Consider the following 24,180-nt stretch of genomic DNA (forward strand, 5'->3'; position numbering starts at 1 on the left):
CTTCCTACCTGTTATGTTTGCCTGGTAGACTTCCTCAAGCCACACATGGATAGGGCAGCTGTAGATCTTTGCCCTCTACCGGTGCTTTTAAGTACCCTGCCCTCCTGCTGTAAATTAATTTTTACAACCAAGAATACAAAGCAGGTCTGCCATGCTCATTCGAGATGTGACCGCTAATGTCGCCTCACCTCTGAATGGTGGCAAATATGGTGTTCATTCTTTTCCACACATTATCAGGCACATTCATCTCAGGCACTAAGGGACCTCCATTGGTTACCGGTCCTTCAGCGGATTGATTTTAAATCTTTATGTATTGTATTCAGGGCCCTCCATGGACAGGGCCCAGTGCCACTACAGAATATGTTTCATTGGTACACTCCGTCCAGATCCCTTCGTTCGGCATCTGCTTATCTTGCCGTGGTACCTAAAGTTTTGAGATCGCGGCTGGGCGGACGATCTTTCAGCTTTACAGCAGCCAGGCTATGGAACGCTCTTCCGCTAGGATTGAGAAGTACACACGATCTCAATTCTTTCAAGAAAAATTTAAAAACACATCTTTTTCCTAAAACTGGGATTCACTAGCCTTTTAAGTTAGCACGATGTGAAGCAGGCTCCTTTTTGGTCAAAGCGCCAGGATACCCGTCGGGTGACAGTCACGCGCTATAAAAGTGTACCAATACATACATACATACATACTAGAGGAAAGCCTCAATGGGGCGTTGAAAAATCTTTTTACCCAGTTTCCACCAAAGCTTCTGACAGACCTGCTTTCTTCAGAGAAAGTGGGAATAATTTTCTGCTTGCATGTCAAAATATTGTTACCGTCTTCTCATTACTCGTTCGAGTAATGAGAAGACGCCGAACGATTATTCTCCAAGGTAACCACATGGAAGGGAGATAGAATTTTGCTCACCGTTGGGGGCATGTTTCCCAGTGTGTTTTCCTCTCGGCTGGTATGAGGGGTTAAACCACGCAAAGGCATTGGCAGCACAGTGCCTCTAGCAGTGGCATTCAAAGTGAGTGGCCCTGAGGAAATTGCCTGATCTAAACCACGGCAATGAAACATGTCGGCTGTAAGTGGGGTGTGAAGTGATAGGTAGTCTTCACACTCCTCTGTTTTATATTTAAAGGCTTTACTGTTTGCAACAAAGAAGGGAACATAAGTAAAGTTTAATGCCCTGGTTGCGCAGTATCTTATATGTCTAAATGTTTTAATGTTTGTTAGTTTTTGTTACATATAAGTTGTGTTCACTGCATCACGCACTGTTATTTTGGGTTGAGACACGTTTTCGTTAAAGCTTGATGGCACCAATGATGATAACAGGGCCATCCTGGTGAGTACCAGCCAGGGGTCCCATTGGTGGTGCGCCCGTGAGGTGCCATCTTGCTCTTCACAAATTTTTTGTCCGTCCAAAGTACATGTGAGTCCTGTGTTGTCTCGTATTGTTGAGATCAGAGCGAGGCTGCCTTTTAAGTAAGCAATAGATTGAGATGTCGCGAGTATCCCTAGATTAAGGAACTCCCTGGTGTGATTTATGAGCAACCATTGATATCTATGTATCACTAAGAAGTATTGCAGTGAGAACTAGGACTCGTTGTGTTTGATGACTCTTTGAGTGGAGGGCGTCCTAGTTCTGTCTTTCCCTCTAGACTCCTTTTTGTATACACATTCTTGGAAAACCCTGGATAGAACATTATGCTTTTTGGATGCCTGAACTAGTATCTGGCGAAAATAAACTGCTGTCACTGGCCTGCGGATGAGCTGTGTGTGATTCTATGGATCTGTAATGCATTATAGTAGAAATTGAAGGCATTTTCATCTACGGCTAGCTTAAAGTTTTGACAACAGGAACTTGTGGTTACTCCTGCATGTGGTTCTAGAGTAGAACCACATGCAGAGTAATGGAACTAAGAATGTTCATGCATGGTTCCATAATAGTTAGGGTTGTGTCATCCGATGTCAGTTTCTGGGAACTGGCAATGTATGGATGAGGTGTGGATGAGGTGTGCTTTTAAAAAAAAAATGTTGTTATCCATCTTTCTGTGAAGAGCATTACTATCAAATATTACACTGGTGATGAGAATGGGAGTGGATTCTCACCCTAAAAATAAGTAAATATCAGTTTGGCATGGTTGAGGTGAGCTATTTAGGACCCCAGATTTCGAAAGGAGGTGTGAAGCCCAAGCACGATTTGGTTCATACTATTGACAATTTGGAAACACCGCAGTCTAAAGAGGAATTGAGTTAATTGTTCAGAATGTTGGAATACTATGGAAGGTACATAAGGAGTTTAGCAGGGAAGTCGGTAAATTTGGAAGTTTGTTAAATAAAAGGCAATGGGTTTGTCTGGAGTGATCAATGTGGGTTAGAATTCAGAGCAATTAACCAGGATTTGAAAGAGGCACCATGCTTGCAGGTGTTTACTCTAGGGGAAGAAACCTACATTCTTACGGAGGCCATTCTAATAGTTTTGGAACGGTGTAGACCTAAAAGATCAAAGGTCAGGAGAAACTTAAAGGCATGTGCCTCCAAAACATTGAGTGATATTGAGAGAAACTATTCGGTAATTGAAAGATAAAGGGTGAAAATATATTTGGCCCCTAGGAAATTTAAGAATTTCATTTGGGGTACAACGATTGTAGTTTTGTCGGATTATAAGCCATAGGTGAAGGTATTCAAGAAAAAAGGGGTTGGATTGTATTTCGGCAAGGATCCACAGGTGGATTATAGCTCTGCAAGAGTATCATTTTGGGGTTGAATATTTGCCAGGTATACATACACATGTGCAGGTCGCCTCTCAAGACTGGTGAATGAGGAGCATACTGGTGACAGAAAGAAGTAGGTCCAGGATTAGGTATATGATGTGTGAGATCATACAAGATGTCTGTGAAATTACATTAGGAGCAATAACTGAAGAAGGGTGGAAACGTGAAGTGCAAAATGATGACCAGTTGAAGGAAGTGATAAGTGCCTTAAATCATTGATGGTCCAGAGATCTGGAGAGTGTGATGAACTTGATCAAGGATGAGTTGGCTGTGAATCGAGGATTATTATTGAGGGGATCAAGATAGATTCCACCTTCACATTTGTGGTAAAGACTAATAAAACAGGCTCATGTAGGCTATTTGGGGATAATTAAAACAACATGCAGTACGAGAGCTAATTTTTGGTGGCCAGTAATGGATTTGGAGATGGAGCGAGCGATAAGGGACTGTGCGGAATGCTCTTGGTCCAATGGTTTGCAGGAGGTTACCAAGTCAACCATGGGAAGGAGTTATCCATTGATCTTGTGGACCCATTGCTTGGTAAGCAACCACCCCCTATCTAATGAAGGACCTCTACTCCAGGTGGGTAGAGGTAATTAATGTCTGGGACATTTCTTTGATTGGCATAATTAAGTTTATGGAGGGGATGTTAAAGCAAGAGAGTTTTCCAAAGAGCATTTTGTCTGACAATAGTCCTCAGTTTTGCTTGAAGGAACTAGAAAGTTATCTAAAAACATGTGGCATAGAACATACAAAATGTGCCATTTATCAACCTGAAACAAATAGAGCCATTGAGAGGTTCAAGGATTTCATTAAGGAGAATATTCAATAGGCTAGGGTGAACTATCTAGACTGGAAACATGAGTTACAGGAGATGATAACCGCGTATTGCATGCCTCCACACATGACCTCTGGGAAGTCTCAGTTTGAACTGTTTAACCCCTTCGGTGCTGATGACTGCCGGGAGCTGTCATGGCACACAGTGCTCGTGTGCTGATGACGGCTCCCGGCCGTCATGACCGCACCCGCGATTGGAATGTGCCGCACAGGCGCAGAATCGCGGCCGCGCCCAAGGGGTTAAAGGGAGAACGTCCAACACCTGTTTATGTCCAGGATAGATGGATTGGGACAAAGGGATAAAGTTCATTGGCCTGGCAATGTGGACGGTCTGGAAGTAAGGCTCATGGTGAAAAGAAAAGAAGATTTTGACGAGCAAGAATGTCCGCAATGTCGGAGTCAATGTAGGGGATATGGTGAAAATTAAATTACCTGTAAGATGTGCAGCACGGTCCAAGTTCACAAAAGCACAAAAAGGTATTAAGCTCTTTTGTAACGCTGTAAAATCAATTGACGGAATAATTTGGAATACAAATAGGGAGCTTTTGGTTAAGTGAGAGAAGTAAATATGGGCAATATAAAGAATGATGGTGACAGTAGTTCAGGTTGTGTGAAGAGATGTGACGGAAGAGAGAAGGCGACGTCACGATCAGAAGTGAGATCTTGGGGAGGTCGGAATGGTATTAAGGAGAGAATAAGAGTGAGTTATCGGAAGAGAGTGCCACCAGGATATTTTAAAGATTTTGTCATTGCTTAGAGTTGGTGGTGAGTGGTATGGGTAACCCCACTTACAGTTTAGTGCATTACTCATGTAAAGAATAAGGAAGGGAGATGTGTTGTTCTGGAGAACAACCACATGCAGAGTAATGGAATTAGGAATATTCATGCATGGTTCCAAATCTGTTCGGTTTCTGTCACCCAGTGTCAGTTGCTAGGAACTGGCGACGGATGAGGTGTACTATTAATAAACATCTTCTGTTATCCTTTGTGTGAAGAGCATTGTTCTCTTCCAGGGGATACTCATCAATAGTCATAAGCACTGAATAATTTGCCCACATGCGGGATGAGCGAGCATATAGAAATATACATATATATGTGTATGTTGGGGACCACAAGTGCCCAGCACTTCCGCGACATACATATATACATGTATATAAATACACAAATATGCAGCCTAACATAATTTCAATAGGGCAAAATGCTGAAATTACATAGGTTTTCTTGTACAAAAAAATGATCTCCTACATACACTTTGTAATAGAGAACATACACTGTAATAGTGTCATACAAGAAACCTTTATTTTCAGAAAGGAAAAACAGGTAATAGCAGGCAGTTGGCACATAGTCTGCATAAATGAATAAACATCACATTACAGTAAAAAAAAAACTGTCACCTGGCCTTTAAGGCTTCCAAGAACTTGGACACCGTGCCTTTAAGACCTCCAGGTGCCCCTCTGCTCCCATCGTGCACCACAGGTAACAGTTAGGTCAGTTCTTTTTTCCGACTCTTTCTGTGAGGATCCTTGAGCTTGACAGTTTTTGATTTATCTTTAGTCAGAAATTGGTTTTTTCTCTTACTTTTCGACATTTTTGACTGCTGGTTGATATTTCTTAATCTTTCCTGACAATTTGCCATATCTTTTTCTGTCAGCATGCCATCATTATTTCACAAATGTCTTTCATGTAGTAAAAAGATGACAAAATCTGATCCGCACTCAATGTGCATCGTGTGTCTGCCATCTTCACACAAGCCTGATACTTAAAATTATTGTCAGCAATTTACAAAATTGACCCTTTGGGACAGAAAGAGGATTAAGCTCCATGCCTTGCTGGAGAGAGGAAAAAGTCATCATAAAAATTTCCTTGGGAGCGTCCAAGAGCCCTCCTCTCATCAGGAACACCGAAAATGGCAAAGATCTATCTCTCCAGAGTCCAGAAAGAGACAGATTCCTGACTGTTTGCCGTCAGCATCGAGATCGCCATCGAAGAAGCAGGCAAGACACTCTTCAGCGGAAAGATTGAGACAACGACACTCTGTCGCACAAAAGTAAGTCGACGTAGAGACCTACATCGGGCTCGAAATATGCTGGTCCAGAGAGACCTGACTAGCACCCGTCGACGTCAAAACCACCTGTCGACCGCGAGGAACACTCTGCCGCCTTCTCGGAGGTCGGCGTCGAGGAGTTCGCCGGCGAAGACTCTGCGCATAGCTTACCGACTGACAACATCGAGTCGAGAAGCGCCAGAGATGATCGATGTTGAAATCTCCGGTCCGCCCGCATGGGTGTTCGGCGTAGAGTACTTCTGAGATCGCGGAGACAAGGATCTTTCAGTATCTCGCCGCCAAGGAGATCGACGTCGAAGACGGCACAGTCGGTGTCGTCGTTGAGCCGTCAGTCGACGTCAAGAGACAAAAACCCTGTAATCATCTCGGAGGAATTGATAGAGAGGGCAAGGTCGATGTCGAGGTCAAGACGTTCGAAGCAGAGAATATCTTCATCATCCCCGGGCATTAACATTGTCCAGATTTCGCCGGAGGGCTCTCCGGTTGCGGCCAAAATGGCTGGAAGGTATTGGACATACGACAACAGGGGGTTCTGGTCAATGAAGTCCTGATTCTGATTACTCTCGCACCTACTCACTGTCGAGTTTCCAGGGGTTCTTCTCGAACGGCATCATCGAGGGTCTCTCCGAAAAGAATCCTGAGAAGGTCAGGGTCCCCATTCTCCCTCCATACGAGGTCACAGGAACGGTCTTGCTTGCATCATGCTTTGTCTCCCAAGAGGAGGAGACGAAGATCACCAACATGGTCCACATCCACCAGATCTTCGATCAAGGACTATTCGCCAACTCTGTCTGCAACACAACCATCCAGAGTGTCCCCGATTGAGGACATTGGAACCTTCAATGACCTTCTCTGCAGAGGGGCCAAAAAGTTCAATGTCAGTATGTCGGCCTCGACGGTCACCGCATCTATTATCTTTGAGACTTTACACCATCAATCGTCAACCAGGTCTCTGCTGCCTCTAGTCCCAGGCCTAATAGAGTTGCTATGCAGACTTTCTTAACTCCTTCCACAGTGGGCGCAGTACCATCTCATATTGCCAAGAAATACAAAGCACCGGATCAGGACCTACTTTTCCTACGTTCTGATCCCCCACCAGACTCTGTCATTGTGGCGGTGGCCAGGAAGGCACACTCTGCGACATCTTCCTCGTCAGTCCCTCCCGAAAAAATATGGACTCACTGGGCAAGAGGATGTGTAATACCTCTGCCTCAGTTATGAAGGTGGCCAGCGCCTCAGCTCTCTTAGGGAGGTACGATAGGTCTCCAGCAGGACTTTCAGGAGATACTGCAAAAAGGGAGCTTGGTGGCGAACCAGGTGATAAGTGCAGCTGCAGACTCATCTGATCTGGCCTCACATGGCTATTCGCACGGCATCTGTCTCACAGGCCTGAAACCAGATGCCCAACGGAGGATTGTCAACCTTCCGTTTAATGGGTCTTCGCTGTTTGGGTCTCACGCGGATGATGAGATGGCCAAAATGAAGACTGAATTGGACACTGTGAAGGCCGTTGGTCTAGAGAAACAGAAAGAATTCAGAAAACGCTTCCGCCCCTACGACAGGCTCTCCTTCCAACAGAGGGTTCAAACCCCTCAGTAATCATCCCAGAATCAGCCGCAGCAGAGGTCGCAATTCCATCAAAGACGACCTGGTAGAGGGAGAGGAAACGACTGGCAGCAGGCTTCAGCTGCTAAGCAACCAGCCAAACAATGAGCAGAGGCTTCCTCCGTGCCCGTTAGCCACTCCGGTAGGCGGAAGTATCACTTTTCTTCTGGAAGAGTGGGGATCAATAACTAACGACAAATGGGGGTGCTGAATATTGTTCAAAATAGATATTTGCTGAGGTTCAAAACCCCACCTCCATCAGTTCCTCCTCAAAGGCGATCCAACCAACATCACCTACTGTTACAAAGAGAGATGGACAGTCTTCTAGTAAAAAATGTAATTAGAGTATGTGTATGTTCCAAAGCAATGGCAAGGACAAAGAATGTACTCTCGTTACTTCTGGTCAAAAAAAGGTGACCGACCAGAGAATACAGACCAATTCTCGATCTGCGGCTCTTGAACAAATTCATCCTCAAGGAAAAATTTCGGATGTTGGCCCGCACTAGATTTTTCCTCATCTATATCGGCGATACTGGATGTGTGCTATAGACTTGCAGGACGCCTACTTCCATATCCCAGTGTCCAAAAGGCATCTAAAGTTTCTCCGCTTTCAAGTAACCCATCAGCATTTTCAATTCCGAGCTCTACCGTTCGGGTTCACGTCAGCCCCCCAAAAGAATCCATTACCTTGGCGCCTCACTGGATACTCCAAAGGCAAGTTTGTGTCCTTCGGAAGAGAGGTTATCCTCAATCAGAGACAAAGGTCGCGATCTCCTCAGTGCACGTCATCCCACAGTCAGACAGGTTTCGTCACTGTTGGGCTCCATGGCCTCTTGCGTATTCATCGTCTCCAATGCCAGATTGAGCATGCGTCCTCTGCCAGAGTCTCTGGAGGACCAGTGGATGCAAGTCTCGGGTCGCTGGGAAGACTGTGTGACTCTACCTCAATCGGCCAAGGACTCCATCAGATGGTGGATGAAGCGGTCACACCTGCTAAAGGGAGTCCCATTCCATCAAGACATTCCCACTCAGACTATAGTCACGGATGCTTCCCTGCAAGGTTGGGGTGCGCACATAAGGTCTCTTCAAGTAAAAGGTCTCTGGTTGGAGACAGGACAAGGATATCACATCAACTTCCTGGAGTTAAGAGCAGTTCACCTGGCTCTCAAGTCGCTGTATCCTTCTCTCCAGTCCAGCTCCCTCTTGGTTCAGACAGACAACACCACAACAATGTATTATCTGAACAAGCAGGGGGGCACCAGGTCGAGAACTCTCTCTGGAGTCACAGACCATCTGGAAGTGGCTTCTCGCAAGGGGTCTCAGCATCGTGGCCATTCACCTTCCGGGTTCCATGAATGTCCAAGCAGACTCACTAAGCAGGGACTTGGTAGAAGCGCACGACTGGGTGCTAAACAGCGAAATCACACAAGACTCGTTCCGACAATGAGGAGTGCCAGACATCGACCTCTTCGCAGACGCGCCCAACACCAAAGGCCCCGTCTTCGCGTCCAGGTTTCCCCAACCAAGATCACAAGATAATGCCCTTTTGATAAACTGGTTTCGGACATTACTGCATGCCTTTCCACCGCTTCCGCTGATTCCTGCAGTGATCAACAAATTTTACAGGACCAACACCAGAATGATCCTGATAGCTCCAGAGTGGCCGTGTCAGTGGTGGTACCCGAACCTTCTACAATTATCCGAGGTGCCACACCGGAGGTTGCCTTGCTGTCCAGACCTGTTGTCCAAGAACGAGGGGAGAGTGTTTCATCCCAGTCTCTCATCCCTCAGATTGACAGCATGGCTCCTCAGGTCCTTCAAAACGGACACTTAGACTTACCAGCGGATTGTATGACTATCCTGAAGGAAGCCAAGAGACCTTCCACCAGAAACTCCTATGCTTTCAAGTGGAAGTGGTTCTACTTGTGGTGCATGGACAATGCTCATGTTCCGGTGCATGGTAAAGAGCAGGTACTGTTGCCATACCTACTACATTTGGCCAAGTCTGGTCTGCAGGGCTCTTCGATTAAAGTACATCTAGCACCTATCACGGCATACAGGAAGTCCCCTACACAGGTTTATTTTTTCCAAATGCCAGTGGTTAAAGATTTCCTTGAAGGGATAAAAAAGGCTTACCCCTCCCTCCCCCCCCCCCCCCCCCCCCCCCCATTGAGATCGCCATCTCCTCCTTGGGATCTCAACATAGTCCTTCCAAAACTTATGGGTACTCCTTTTGAGCCGATTCACAAGGTTTCTCTGCAACATTTATCATGGAAAATTGCCTTTTTAGTCACCATCACTTCTGCCCGCAAGGTTAGTGAGATCCAGGCCTGGTTTTATACTGTTTTTCATGCTAACAGGGTGGTTTTGAGGACCCATCCGAGTTTCCTGCCTAAGGTGGTCTCGGATTTTCACATCAATCAGACTATCACTCTTCCCACTTTTTGTCCCAATCCCACTACTCTCCCGGAGAGGTCCCTCCATTCTTTAGACCTCAAGCGGCTTTTGAATTTTTTTTCTAGACCAAACTAAGTCCTTGAGAAAGACGGACCGGTTGTTTGTTAGCTATGATGCCATAAATACCGGTTCAGAAAAGGGGGTGGTGATGAACAGAGTGTCTGAATTAAGCAGACCACTCTTACCCAGTCCAAAGATCAGGGCTTGATCCATCACCGTTATTTAGCTCACTGCCCCATCCCAGCTCAGAACCTGGCTATATGCAAATTAGTCTGTCCCTGGCCCAGTGCATCATGGGAACAGGGCAGACCAAACTACCAAGCCAATTCTTCACCAGAAAGGAGACAAGCTACCGGGGACCGGTTTCTGGCATTTCAGCCTCGTCGGCCCGGCTTGCTTGAATCCTGATGGAGCAGTGAGCAAGGGACTCATGTCTGAGTATACCCTGCCACACCTATAGTGGCCAAACACGATTCAGAAAAGGGGGTGGTGATGAACGGAGTGTCTGAATTAAGCAGACCACTCTTACCCAGTCCAAAGATCAGGGCTTGATCCATCACCGTTATTTAGCTCACTGCCCCATCCCAGCTCAGAACCTGGCTATATGCAAATTAGTCTGTCCCTGGCCCAGTGCATCATGGGAACAGGGCAGACCAAACTACCAAGCCAATTCTTCACCAGAAAGGAGACAAGCTACCGGGGACCGGTTTCTGGCATTACAGCCGTCTTCGGCCCGGCTTGCTTGAATCCTGATGGAGCAGTGAGCAAGGGACTCATGTCTGAGTATACCCTGCCACACCTATAGTGGCCAAACACGATTCAGAAAAGGGGGTGGTGATGAACAGAGTGTCTGAATTAAGCAGACCACTCTTACCCAGTCCAAAGATCAGGGCTTGATCCATCACCGTTATTTAGCTCACTGCCCCATCCCAGCTCAGAACCTGGCTATATGCAAATTAGTCTGTCCCTGGCCCAGTGCATCATGGGAACAGGGCAGACCAAACTACCAAGCCAATTCTTCACCAGAAAGGAGACAAGCTACCGGGGACCGGTTTCTGGCATTTCAGCCTCGTCGGCCCGGCTTGCTTGAATCCTGATGGAGCAGTGAGCAAGGGACTCATGTCTGAGTATACCCTGCCACACCTATAGTGGCCAAACACGATTCAGAAAAGGGGGTGGTGATGAACAGAGTGTCTGAATTAAGCAGACCACTCTTACCCAGTCCAAAGATCAGGGCTTGATCCATCACCGTTATTTAGCTCACTGCCCCATCCCAGCTCAGAACCTGGCTATATGCAAATTAGTCTGTCCCTGGCCCAGTGCATTATGGGAACAGGGCAGACCAAACTACCAAGCCAATTCTTCACCAGAAAGGAGACAAGCTACCGGGGACCGGTTTCTGGCATTTCAGCCTCGTCGGCCCGGCTTGCTTGAATCCTGATGGAGCAGTGAGCAAGGGACTCATGTCTGAGTATACCCTGCCACACCTATAGTGGCCAAACACGATTCAGAAAAGGGGGTGGTGATGAACAGAGTGTCTGAATTAAGCAGACCACTCTTACCCAGTCCAAAGATCAGGGCTTGATCCATCACCGTTATTTAGCTCACTGCCCCATCCCAGCTCAGAACCTGGGTATACCTGTTTTTAAATACTGTTTGCTCGTCCGCAAGGTAGTGGGTATGGGCTTGCTACTCTATTCAGTGCTTATGACTATTGATGAGTATCCCCTGGAAGAGAAGGATTAGTTACTTACCTGTAATCCTAGGGGTATACTCATCAAACTCATAAGCAACTCTCCCGCCTCCCCCAGACATGCGTTTATAGTATATTAATGTAGTGTTTGCATCTTGTTAGAAATGGGATTTCTGGTTGGCTAGGGCTTGCACGTAAGCCAGGCAGAAACCCCCATACTAGTCCGGGCAAGGGAGTTGCACGCCAAAGATAACCCCTGATCACCCCCTTGTTAGCTTTGCACGAGCAGTCAGGCTTATCCCGGAGGCCATGTGTAAAGCATTTGCGCAACCCACACAGCAACAACATACTAGGCACACCACAAAAGGAACTCCACACAAGTTTATATCAAAAATAACCTTTGTATTGTCATAAAACACATTAGAATGGTAATCACACAATATACACTGTGCCAACTGGCACTGGGCAATATTTACAGGGGATTATATACACATGACAGGGCCACTGGAGCCACTGTCAGAACCATCACTTAGTAAAGATAGTAAATGTAGAACAAATAATAGACGTAGAACACAACCAGTAATTACTGGCAAACACTGTACTCCGCATCATCCTGTAACCCAAACCATATTATGCACAGTATCACATTTAAGCGTGAAATACATTCTGCTCCAACCGCACTAGCATAAACACATTATGCAATCTTTCTCATAAGTCTAAATGCATTAGACCGTAGCCTCCTAAGCATAATTCACATTAGGGGTATGCCTCACAGTAGGGAATAATCTCACTAGCATAAACCACAGTATGCAAATAACCTCCTACCTACACCATAGTTAGAGGCATATATCACAGTATAGAATAACTCAGACATAAACACAGTATGGAGAACCTCATAATCATAAGACCACATTAGAGGCATAAATCAGGGTGCATAAATCTTAATACATGCATCACATTTCTTAGCACCACATAAATCACACTAGGGCCTGGCGCCCTACAAACCTAACAGTCCCCCTGGCCAACTGGCCTTCTCAAAGGGGCTCAAATGCCCAGTGTCCAAATTGTCAGGGCGGCTGCCAAGGCAGCAGAATCGATGTGCGCTATAGCCCAGACCTAAATGTAGCAGCTGGCACTAAGTGCTGTGCAGCTGTGAAAGTACTGGGGCAGAGGAGTGTATTTCACTCCTATCTCACTAACATGCCCCCAAAGAACTCTGGGCCTAAACGGAGCAGCTGACGCTACTTGCCATGCAGCTGGGATGTCAAACGTGGGCCTGGGCACTCACCATGCTCTCTGAACACATTGGCAGAAACGTGCAGCTGCCCGCGCTGGTGAGGCACAGCTGGGAACAAAAAAATAGGCCCTGGCACAACTGTGCTCTCTGGGCCTCGTTGGGGCTCTCTAACTGAAATTACCCCCTCGGTGCAGCTGCCCTCTGAGGCAGCTGAGATAAACAAAGTGACCGGGCCCTGGCACCTCCGTGCCCTTGTGGCCCCCTGGGATGCTTTAAACAACTGGGCCCCCACGTTGGAGCCACACAGGCTCTGAACTCAAGGCCTGCCCACAATGGAGCGGCCCTCCTTCATGTGGGGCCGCTCAGGAGGTAGGCACCGGCACTTGTGCCTCGATATCCTCTCCACCCCAGCCCTCTTCACTCACCGGGCTGCGGGGCAGGCTCTCCTCGTCCTCTCTCGGCTCCTCTCCAGGGCCGCTGCTTCTCCTGCACATGGGCTTCCCTTCGCTCACGGGAGCCCTGCGCTGCCATTGGCGGCCTCTCCACAATTCACCCGGGCCCACTCCTGGGACCCGGGACTTGTCCCTGGCACTCGGGGAGGCAGGGTAGGCTCCTGTCCTCAGCTCGCAGCCAAGCTTCTCCTCAGCGCATGCGGGGCTTCCCTCAGCTTATGGGAGCCCCGCTCGGGATTTGCTGACATCCGGCCGGCTGCCCGCTCATGTCCCAGGCAGACGTGCCTGACTTCCTGGTCACCGCGCAATCACGGCTGCCGTTTTCTTCTTCTCCTTTCTTGGTGGCAATGAGGGGTAGGCTCCCTCAGAGTTTAAATATAAAAATAAGCAGGGTGGTCACCCGCTAGGGCAGACAACGCGGGGTGGGCATCCGCATCAAAAAATAGCATAAGGCAGGGTGGGCACCTGCTGCTTCCTGCATCACGGGGGAATCCCTCACATCGGGATTCCCTCTCAAAGGGCGGCAGCTCAGCGCTGCGCAGCCCACTCGTTCTCCTTCCTCCTTCAAAATAGAAGATAGCGCTCACGAGGCGCTAAGGCAACAAGAAGTCCAGAAGGTCCTTGGGAATCATGGGGGGGCCAGGCTGGGCCCAGGGAGGCAGCCCTCCTGGCAGGTCCTCCTGGACCCCAGCTGCCGCGCGCCCCGCAGGCTTTGGATCAGGTACAGAACAACTTCATGGGGTCACAGCCCCTGTATTTATATCAACCAAAGTCTTTGTTCTCAAAAGTCACAATTCACTGAACACAGCCAGAACCAGTTCGGTGTGGTCTTGGAGCACTTTGTTTACAAGACTGCATCCTGCCTTTCTGGAAGAGGGGGTCTGCTGTCAGACGCACAGTGGGAGGTGGAGCCATCATTCACCTTGCCAGGCACAGCCCTGCTCAGATCAAAGGGTCACCCCTCCCCATACTCCAACTGCAGATTCTATTTAACCCACCTCTGGCTCAGCCTGCCCTGTCCCTCCAAAACCAGACATGCAATTCACATCAAGCAGACATACACATAGCACACAGAAATACCAACTTCTAAAAGCGGCATTTCTCACATAGTCATAATAAATCTGCACACACCATTGTGCAGAATTTATTCTCACAATTTTATACATACCAGACTTGACCGTACTGCTACTCTCATAACAGGAATTACCCTGGACACACACTGAGCAGGGAATCCCCCATGCATTACTATGGAAGGGCAGGCCGCTATCACTAAATGTACCACAGAGCGCACACACTTTACACTGGACCACAGTGCTAAAGTGCCCAGAGGCCTAAAAACTACTAACACTACACAGAGAAAAAGGCTGGGAGAAATGCAAAAAGTTTAGGGGTGAACCTGCAAAAAGGGCGAAGTCCAACATTCAGGTTGCTACAAGTTAGTACACAGTAAAAAAGAATTGACCTAACTTTCACCTGTGGTGCATGATGGGAGCAGAGGGGCTCCTGGAGGTCTTAAAGGCATGGTGTCCACGTTTTTGGAAGCCTTAAAGGCAAGGTGCCAGTTTTTTACTGAACTATGATGTTTATTCATCTATGCAGCCTATGGACCAACTGCCTGCTATTACCTGTTTTTCCTTTCTGAAAATAAAGGTTTCTTATATGACACTATTACAGTGAATGTTCTCTATTAAAAAGTGTATGTAGGAGATTATTTTTTGTACAAGAAAAACCTATGTGATTTCGGCATTTTGCCCTATTGGAATTATGTTAGGCTGCATATTTATGTATTTATATACATGTATATATTTATGACATGGAAGTGCTGGGCACTTGTGGTCCCCAGTTTACACATATATATGTATATTTCTATATGCTCGGGATTCCGCATGTGGTCGGGGATTATTCAGTGCTTATGACTTTGATGAGTATACCCATGGAAGAGAACTAGGATTACATGAAAGTAACTAATTCTTATCAAATATTACAGAAATACTTTCACATCCGGTGAAAAAGCGTAAACTAAAATAGACCCATCTTTTTATGTATAGGTTTAAACAGATAATGCCTCACAGTATATTGATATTTCACAAATGAATGTCTAACATTATGACATTTTGAATTCATGATTACAAAAGCTATTCTTTGCTTATGATGGGAAAATTTGTTGTTTAGTTTTTTTTAAATGCTGCGATATAGATCAATAGTATCATAAAATAACTTCTATAAAAGCACACAATAGTATTTTTTGGGATGCTTTACACAATGAAGGTATGATTATGGAACGAGTTGCAAATTGCATGATGGTTGTTGAAACAATAACTTACTTATTGTATAAACCTTCATAACAGTTATTTCAGTTACTTATACATTATGCATAACAGATGACACTATTACCCACTTTAATGGTACTTAGTCTAAAGAAAGAAATGGCGTGCTGTCACTACCAGGATTTAAGAGTGTGAACCGCATGTCATACCAGATGTCAGCAGGGAGCCTTTAAACTTTCTAAACCATCTTGCCAGCAATAAAAAATATTGAATCTTACACATGTCTAAAATTACTCAAGGCTTGCAAATATTGAGTACATTAACCCCTGCTGTAACTATGTGTGTGTAAATATATATATATATATATATCTATATATATATATATATAGATATATATATATATAGATAGCGATATATAGCTAGATAGCTATATATGTACACATATATTATATGAAATTTCCTGAAAAAAACAAAGGTTACAGGGAAGTAATAGTTAAGTTTCACTTGTACAAAACCAGTGAAATTCAGCAGTTCTAGTTCTCTGAGCTAACTATAACTGGCGCCCCCACAATGCACTGCTTGTGACCTCACATATTACATCGCACATGACATGGTCAGTGATATTACTGATGACATCTCAAATGACACAGGGCACCCACTCTTATCTGTTGGGGGCCGAGGGAGGAGCCTCAAGGCCCCCGCGGTCCCTGCCCTCTGCCCCGGAGAGGTGGTGGTCGCCGGGGCAGTGGGGGAGGCCGTATGGACCTCCACCAGCTTTTACAGAAAGAACAAGCCCTGTAGAGGTGGTGGTCCCCGGGGCAATTGGAATCAATATTACATCTTGTTCGGTGGGAAGTAAAGGTTTCAGTCAGTATACTTACATCTTCCCATTTCCATTCCATACAGTTGGTACATATCATACTCTTTCTTCCTCTATCCCAAGCCGTTAATATTTTTAAAACCTTTGAAGTAACTTTTGTAACGTGTTGCTAATTGTATAATAGACATTACACTTAAGATTTTAATGTTGTTTTAGGTTTATTTATACTATGAAAAATAGCATTCTATATCTTTCTTTTTGTGTTGATGTGCAGCTTTACGTTTTTGAATTGTTTATTAGTGACACCCATAAATGGTGGAGAATTGTACCCCACCTGCAAATCAAATCAAAGTAAAGTAGGCTGCCCTTTGTGCTGGAGTCTATATAACCAGGCTTGGTGAAAAACTTTACTTCTCTCTAACTGAAGACAGACAATATTGCATGAAACCTGTGAAATAGACTGTGTTAGATGATTAAACTAAAAATTCCCTTCGCTTTTTGTAAACTTTATAGTTGCTTTTTAGTTCACAATGATAACGTCTTTATTAATATTTTTATTAACTAAACAAACTAAGGTCAACACATAGTTTTGTAGTCACCGTTTCCTTTGGTAGGAGTATCAAATGTTGAATAAAGTGCGCCTTTTAGCATGGATTAAACATGGTGTATTTACAGAATATGTTAGATAGAAAATCATTAATGATGACATTTAACTGACTTAAGGCTAGTTGTTTCAAATATTTTCATGTTTGTGAATATGCAAAATTATTTCACTTTGTAAAAAAGAATTGGCCTCTATTTCTTTTTTTAAATACCATATTAAAAGGTAGCACATGATACAATTAACATTTGTGTGATGCAATATATATTTGCAGTATTGCAGTTTAAGAGTTAGCCTTAATGTTTTGTTTTTTTATCCAACATAGTTTATCGGCTGGCTTATTTGCGAATGAACACCCTTTGTTCAAGACTCCTGCCTGACCATCCTGAATTAGAGCATATAATCTGGACACTTTTTCAGCATACGCTACAAAATGAATATGAATTAATGAAGGATCGACATTTAGATCAGGTACCATTTAATTTTGTGCAAAGGTGTCCACTCCCATCCCGCCCAGCGAGATATCTGTCCGGCGCTGTGAGGCTTTCTAAGCTCTACCTCTTGGCATTCTCCTTCCTTTCACAATTCTGCTGCTTCTTTGTGCCTGTGATGACTTGCAGTTCTTCCAAATGGCCTGACCCCATCCACGTCCGGTCTTCTACACTGCCTCTTGCCAACTATACTCACTGTGAGAACTTTCTACAAATTCTTCATGTCGTATCAGCTCTCCTTGCAAATAGTCCTTCCCGTTGTCTTGCCCATCTTTAGCCGGTTCAGAGTTCTCTGCCATTTTCGTGCCTGCCCTGCTTCTTGTGAGTGCTGCTTTTCTTTTCTGCCAACATTCCAGGGGTGTGGAGAAAAGCAGATAGACTGAGGAGTTCATTTTGCCTCCCACCCTTTGTCCCTTGATGTTTATCTCGATTTCTAATGTCGAATGTTTTACCATCTTTTCCCTTAGATTATGATGTGCTCCATGTATGCCATATGTAAAGTAAAGGCAATAGATCTAAGATTTAAAACCATTGTTACGGCTTACAAAGAGCTCCCGAACACAGACCAGGAGGTAAGGAAACTTGTGTCTGATCATTATCCTATTCTTGTTACAAATGGAATGTTAGTCTCCTACTGCTTAAGTTTGTATATTTTGTTTTTAAAGGAATATATTGCTTTCAGTTGTTCACTTCTACTAAAATTAAAGCTGGAAAGTAAACAACGGATGCTTCTTTCAAATTTTTTTTTGTTTGTTTGTTTTTTATGTCCTCATTCCGCTCGCTTTCTTGTTAGTACAGCTCTTACCTCTCAGATAGGGCTTATAAGAATGTCCCCGCAAAGAATGCTGCTGCTTCCACATTCATCTCCCTCATGTGTTAAGAAAGAAACAGAGTAGAGCCGGGACCACAGCAAATAGGCTTAATCATTGGACTAGGTAGGTCGCTCCCACTCCTCACAGCACCGCCTATGCCTCCCTGCCCAGCTGCCGCTACTGAGGAAGTTCAAGGCCCTCCTCCACCCGCAGGCTACCACCTGCGCCTCATCCCTGGTGGCCAGTGGTAGGCCGTAGGTTTGCTCATCCTCCATTGTATTGCCTGTATTTTCTTTCATTGCTTCTATTGTAGTGACTGCATTTTCATTGTTGTGTCTGTGACTGCTGTTGTCTGTTTCCCCCGCTGCCGGTACGTGGTCTGTGCCCGTTCTCTCCCTCTGTTCCCCTCGCTGCCCTGTGTCTCTCTGCCCGGTTTCCCTTCTGCTCCCCTCGCTGCCCCTGTGTCTCTCTGCCCGGTTTTTCCTTCTGCTCCCCTCGCGGCCCCCTTGTCTCTCTGCCCGTTTTTGCCTTCTGTTGCTTAGCTGCCCCTGCATTTCCGTGACCTTTCTGCGCCACTCTTTCCCCCCCGTACTCTTGTGACCTTTTTGCCCTTTTTGTGGCGTTTCTGCTCTCTGTGCCACTCGTTCCCCCTCAATTGTTGTGCCCTTTTGCCTTCTGTTCCTTCGTCGCCCCTCACCGCCCCCGCCGCTGTGGCTCCGCCCCCCTGACTGTCCATTCGCTGCTCCCACCTCCCCATACATGCCGGCCGCTGCGCGGTCGCCCCACTGGCGCGCGGCAATCCAGTCTGCGCCCGTCTGCTCCTGAACCGCGCCCAGCGCCAGAACCCCTGGACCCCCCACCCGCCCTGACGACCGCCGCCACTACGACACCAGCACTCTGCACACTCTAAACCCCGGACGGACCCACAACTGTTTCAAGGCCACCCCGAAACGCACACACGGTCCCTTCACCTGCCGGAACTGCAGCTACACCAGCCACAGAGCCAACGAACTACCCGCCAAGAAAGACCTCAACCACCTCCGATGCATACTACTGAACACCTGCTCCGCACGCAAACACGCCGTCAAGCTCTGGGACCTGCTCAACACAACCTCCCTGGAGGTCGCCTTCCTGACAGAGACCTGGTTGAACAACTCCTCCGCACCCGACATAGCCATAGCCATCCCAGACGGCTACAAGATCACCCGCAGAGACCGCACCAACGGAGTCGGAGGAGGAATCGCCATCGTCCACAAGAACAGCATCAGGGTCTCGACTAGCACCGATGACGTGCTCAGCACCGCCGAACACATACATTTCCAGATCCACACAGACCCCAACTCCACCCTCAGATGCACCCTCGTCTACCAACCCCCGGAACCCGCCCCCAGTTCAGCGACTCAATCGCTGACTTCATCAGCATGCACGCCCTGACCTCCACCGACTACACCCTCCTCGGAGACCCGAACTTTCACCTTGAGAATAACAATGGCAACAACTCAACAACCCTGATCGATAACCTCACCAACCTCGGACTGAGACAACTCGTCACAACGCCCACCCACTCCGCCGGCCACACGCTCGACCCCGTCTTCTCCTCAAGCCCGCACATCTCCGTCAGCCACACCACCGAACTCCTCTGGACCGACCACCGCTGCATCCACTTCACCTTCCAGAAACCCACCACACACCACGGCACCCAACAGATCCCTCCCCCGCCGCTGGAGCAAACTCACCGAAGACCAACTACATGCAAACCTCGCTCTCAGCCCACCCACCGAACCCTCCAACACTGATGTCGCTGCCCACAACCTCAGACCCTGGATCGAGGACTGCGCCAACACCCTCGCCCCGCTGAAGAAACCCCCCACAGAGACACCAGCAAGAGGGCCGGCTGGTTCACTGCAGAACTCCTAGATTCCAAGCAAAACTGCCGGAAACTAGAGAAGAAATGGCACAGTGAACAAACTCCGGACAGCCACGCAGCACACAAGGACGCCGTCCGCAACCACCACCACCACCACCTCATCAGAGCTGGCAAGAAGACCTCCTTCAAAGACCGCCTCGACAACAACGCACACGACGGCAAGGAGCTCTTCAACATCATGAAGGAACTCTCCAACCCCAGCTCCAACACCAACGACATCCCGCCGTCGCAAGCCCTGTGCGACTCCCTCGCCACCTTCTTCCACCGCAAGATAGCAGACATCCACGACAGCTTCAACACCCAGACAGCCCCAACAGACAGCAACACAACAGACCCTCCGCACACTATCGACCACGCCCCCTTGCTAGCCTGGACCAGCGTGAGCGTCGTTGACACCATCAAGCACAATCCTCTCCGGCTCTCCATCAGATGCATTCCCGCACCACGTCTTCAACAAAGCAAGCAGCTCCATCGCACCCCACCTACGCAACATCATCAGTCTCTCCCTTGAGACCGCAACCTTCCCAGAGAGCTGGAAACACGACGAGATCAACGCCCTACTCAAAAAACCCAAGGCAGACCCAAGAGACCTCAAGAACTTCCGACCCATCTTTCTACCCCCCTTCCCGGCCAAGGTCATTGAGAAAATCATTAACAGACAGCTAACCTGATACCTCCAAGAGAACAGAATCCTGGACCCTTCCCAGTCAGGGTTTGGCAGCAACCACAGCACCGAGACCGCCCTTATCGCCGCCACCGACAACATCAGGACCCTGCTAGACAACGGGGAGACTTCAGCACTCATCCTCCTAGACCTCTCCGCCGCCTTCGATACCATCTGCCACCGCACAGTACTCGCACGCCTCCATGGTGCAGGGATCCGAGACAAGGCTCTGGAATGGACCACCTCCTTCCTCTCCGTCAGAACCCAGAGAGTCCGCCTCCCCCGTTCCGTTCCGAAGCCTCCGAGATCGTCTGCGGCGTACCCCAAGGATCCTCTCTCAGCCCGACACTGTTCAACATGTACATGGCCCCGCTTGCACACGTCGCCCGACAGCACGACCTCAACATAATGTCCTACGCCGATGACACTCAACTGATCCTCTCCCTCACCAAGGACCCCATCACCGCCAAAGCCAACCTCTATGAAGGAATGAAGGCTGTTGCCGACTGGATGAAGATCAGCCGGCTGAAGCTGAACTCTGACAAGACGGAGGTCCTCATCCTCGGCTACAATCCATCAGCCTGAGACGACTCCTGGTGACCAACGGCACTGGGGGCAGCCCGACCCCCACTGACCACTCACCAACCTGGGAATCATCCTCGACTCAACGCTCTCAATGACCAAGCAAGTCAACGCGTTCTCCTCATCCTGCTTCAACTTCTTCATCTTATAACGACTTCTAACCCCAGATTTCTTACCTTAGAATAGATACCCAAGCAATACCTTCCCAGAGGTGAGTCTGTGAGCAAATTATGCCCAAAAGTCCTGTATGACCGAACAGGTAAAGTGCCCATCATGATGGACCTGACTGTCAAGGCAGTAAGGATTAGTGAATGTGTGCAGAGATACTGACAATGCTGCCTGACCGAAGTACAGGACAGGGAGTCTGCAAGCTTAACGCAGTGTTCACAGCCTCTAGAGGAATGAGCAAGCAAGCCCTAAGTGGGTTGGTTTTGGCTAATGCATAGCAGATTTTTATACAGAGTACTATCCCTTGTGAGATGGTCATTTTCTGCACTGCCTTTCCTTTCTTTGCCCTGACGTATCCAACAAAGCGTTGGTTGTCCACCCGGAACTCTTGGTAGAATTTGTTTTGGGGGGGGGATCTAGGTGGTGGGGCCTCTCTTCTTCTTTAGCAGAGTAAGATGGATAAAAGAAGGTAGGGAGGGCGATTTTTATGACCCACATGAAAAGGTGTCACTATTTTCAGGAGAAAGGAGGCACAAATTCTCTGAACCAGTTTGGGTAGAATGTTGTGTAGCGATGGTGCACGGAGTGCTTGAAGTTCACTGACCCTCCTAGCCTATGTGTTGTCCACCAGAAAAGCTGTTTTGATGGAGAGAGACAGTTTTGTAGCAGCTTGAAGGGCAAACACATTAGAATGGTCAACACCAGATAGAGGTCCCTTTGGGCCATAATGAATGGTTTTGTAGGGAATAGGTTTTGCAGTCCTGTTAGGAAACAAGTCACAATGGGTGACTTGAACAAAGAAGGTTGGTCCGGCAACCGCAAGAAAGTCAAAATGTCTTAAAGATAACCTTTTTCAGGGCCTAGAACAGAGCCTTGCTGGGCCATAGAAAGAATAAACAAGGCTTCAAGACTAGGGATAAGGGTACAGAAATAGGGTCTACATTCTTGGAGGCACACCATGTCAGAAACGTGTCCCAACGGGAAGCATATGTCATCTCGGTGGAGGGAAGCCTGGCTGCTAGAATAACATTATAGAATTTGAGGGAAAGTCGAAAGCTGTCAACTGTTGCCGCTCAATCTCCAAGCATGAAGGCAGAGCGTGTGCAGGTTCGGATGTAGCACCCTGCCCTGCTGCTGTGACTGAAGATCCTCCCGAACGGGCAGTCTGATTGGAGGACCAATGCTCGTGCTCAGGAGTCAAATTACAGATTATTGTGTCTTGCTAGGATACTACCTATTTTTTATTAAATATATAATTTATATTTTTATTATAGAGAGTATGATTAAAGCCATGTGTATTTTTCTAAGTTCTACTTAGCTTTGCCATATTGGGAAGAATGAGGTATGAATGTAAGATATGTTTAACTGAATGATATGATTAGCACGAAAGTTGACAATCGTCAAGGGGAGACTTTGTGATTTGGTCTAAACAACCCTTTCACCTTCATCTGAATGGTACTCTAGTTTATTTTCTCAGGAGTTTGGGATACCTTATATTTTCAAGGCCATCCATATTGCTGTAGTTCCAGCAAGTTGATGTGGAGTCCGTACTCCACCGGGTACCTACTCTGATCTCCAGCTCTCCCATATGGCTGCCCCATCCCAGTAGTGATGCACCTGTCACTACAGTCAGTTCTGGTTGGAGAAGCGAGAGGGGTTTGTAGTTTGTTAGCCACCACTGCAGGTCTTTGGCAGTTACCTCTGCGATCTGGACTTGGTCTCAGAGAGAATCCCCTGATGCTGCGCCAACTGGAATTTCATGTCCCTCAGCAAAGTCTGCGTATGCCAACGAGGATGCTTCACTAGCAGGAGGCCTAGAGGCACAGCACCCTCCAAGTCAGTCTTACCAAAATTCAGGATAAAGGCTGAAATATTGGAATCAAAGCCCATATATACTGGACTCTCCTTTCAGGAGTATAAGCCCAGAACTGCACTGTGTCCAGACCAGCTCAGATGAATGGGATTGTCTGAGAGGGAGTCAGGTGTGACTTCGGCATGTTGATAGTGAACTTCATCGAGTGCAGGAGGTTCACTGTAGTTTGGAGGTGAGAGATGACTCCCTAGGACTGAAACCGCTGACGTCTGCAGGTGTGCTTTGATCACCGACATCACCTTGGTGAACACCCGAGGGGCATGGTACGGCCGACGGGACTATAGCGAACTGATAATGCTCGTACCACCGTGAACCGTTGATATTGACTGTGGGCAGGCAGGGCACTAATATAGAAGTATTCGCCCTGCAAGACTTACGCTACCATCCAGCCTCCAGGATTGAAGGCAAACAGAACCTGAGCAAATGTAAGCACTTTGAACTTCTCCTTCAGTAAGAAGTTGAGAGGGCGCAGGTCTGGAATAGAACGGAGGCCTCTGTCCTTTGTGGGCACCAGAAAGTAGTGAAAATAGCAACCATGACCTGCTTCTGATGTCTGCACCCTCTTGATATCTCCTTTAGCCAGCAGAGCCAACACTTCCTGACAGAGCAAGGAGAGATGGTCCTTCATCAGTCTGTAGTGAGAAGGTGGAATGGGTGGAGAGGTTTCCAGGAAGAGGATGAGGTAAATGTAATGTAAATGTAAATTGATACTTGTATAGCGCACTACTCACCCGCAAGGGTCTCAAGGCGCTTGTACGAATACCGCTGTGGAACCCATCCTGGCTTTCCCTGTGAGGTGTCCACTCCTGGGCACCCCCAAGGTGGAGGCTAGGCATCCTTAGCGTTGTGGGGGCCGTTGTGGA

At 47.3% G+C, this 24,180-nt stretch overlaps 1 protein-coding gene across 1 annotated transcript in view; it reads left to right on the forward strand.

The window, feature by feature from the left end:
* The window catches only part of RB1 (RB transcriptional corepressor 1), a 1,127,005-nt gene that overhangs the window by 908,269 nt on the left and 194,556 nt on the right, over positions 1 to 24,180 (forward strand). Inside the window, exons 20-21 of the mRNA XM_078657333.1 lie at positions 17,126 to 17,271; positions 17,759 to 17,863. Of these exons, the coding sequence (XP_078513459.1) occupies positions 17,126 to 17,271; positions 17,759 to 17,863 (251 nt within the window). The remainder of the gene's footprint in view (positions 1 to 17,125; positions 17,272 to 17,758; positions 17,864 to 24,180) is intronic.

This window comes from Lissotriton helveticus, chromosome 8 (assembly GCF_964261635.1).
Source record: "Lissotriton helveticus chromosome 8, aLisHel1.1, whole genome shotgun sequence".
In the NCBI taxonomy this organism is placed as follows: Eukaryota; Metazoa; Chordata; class Amphibia; order Caudata; family Salamandridae; genus Lissotriton; species Lissotriton helveticus.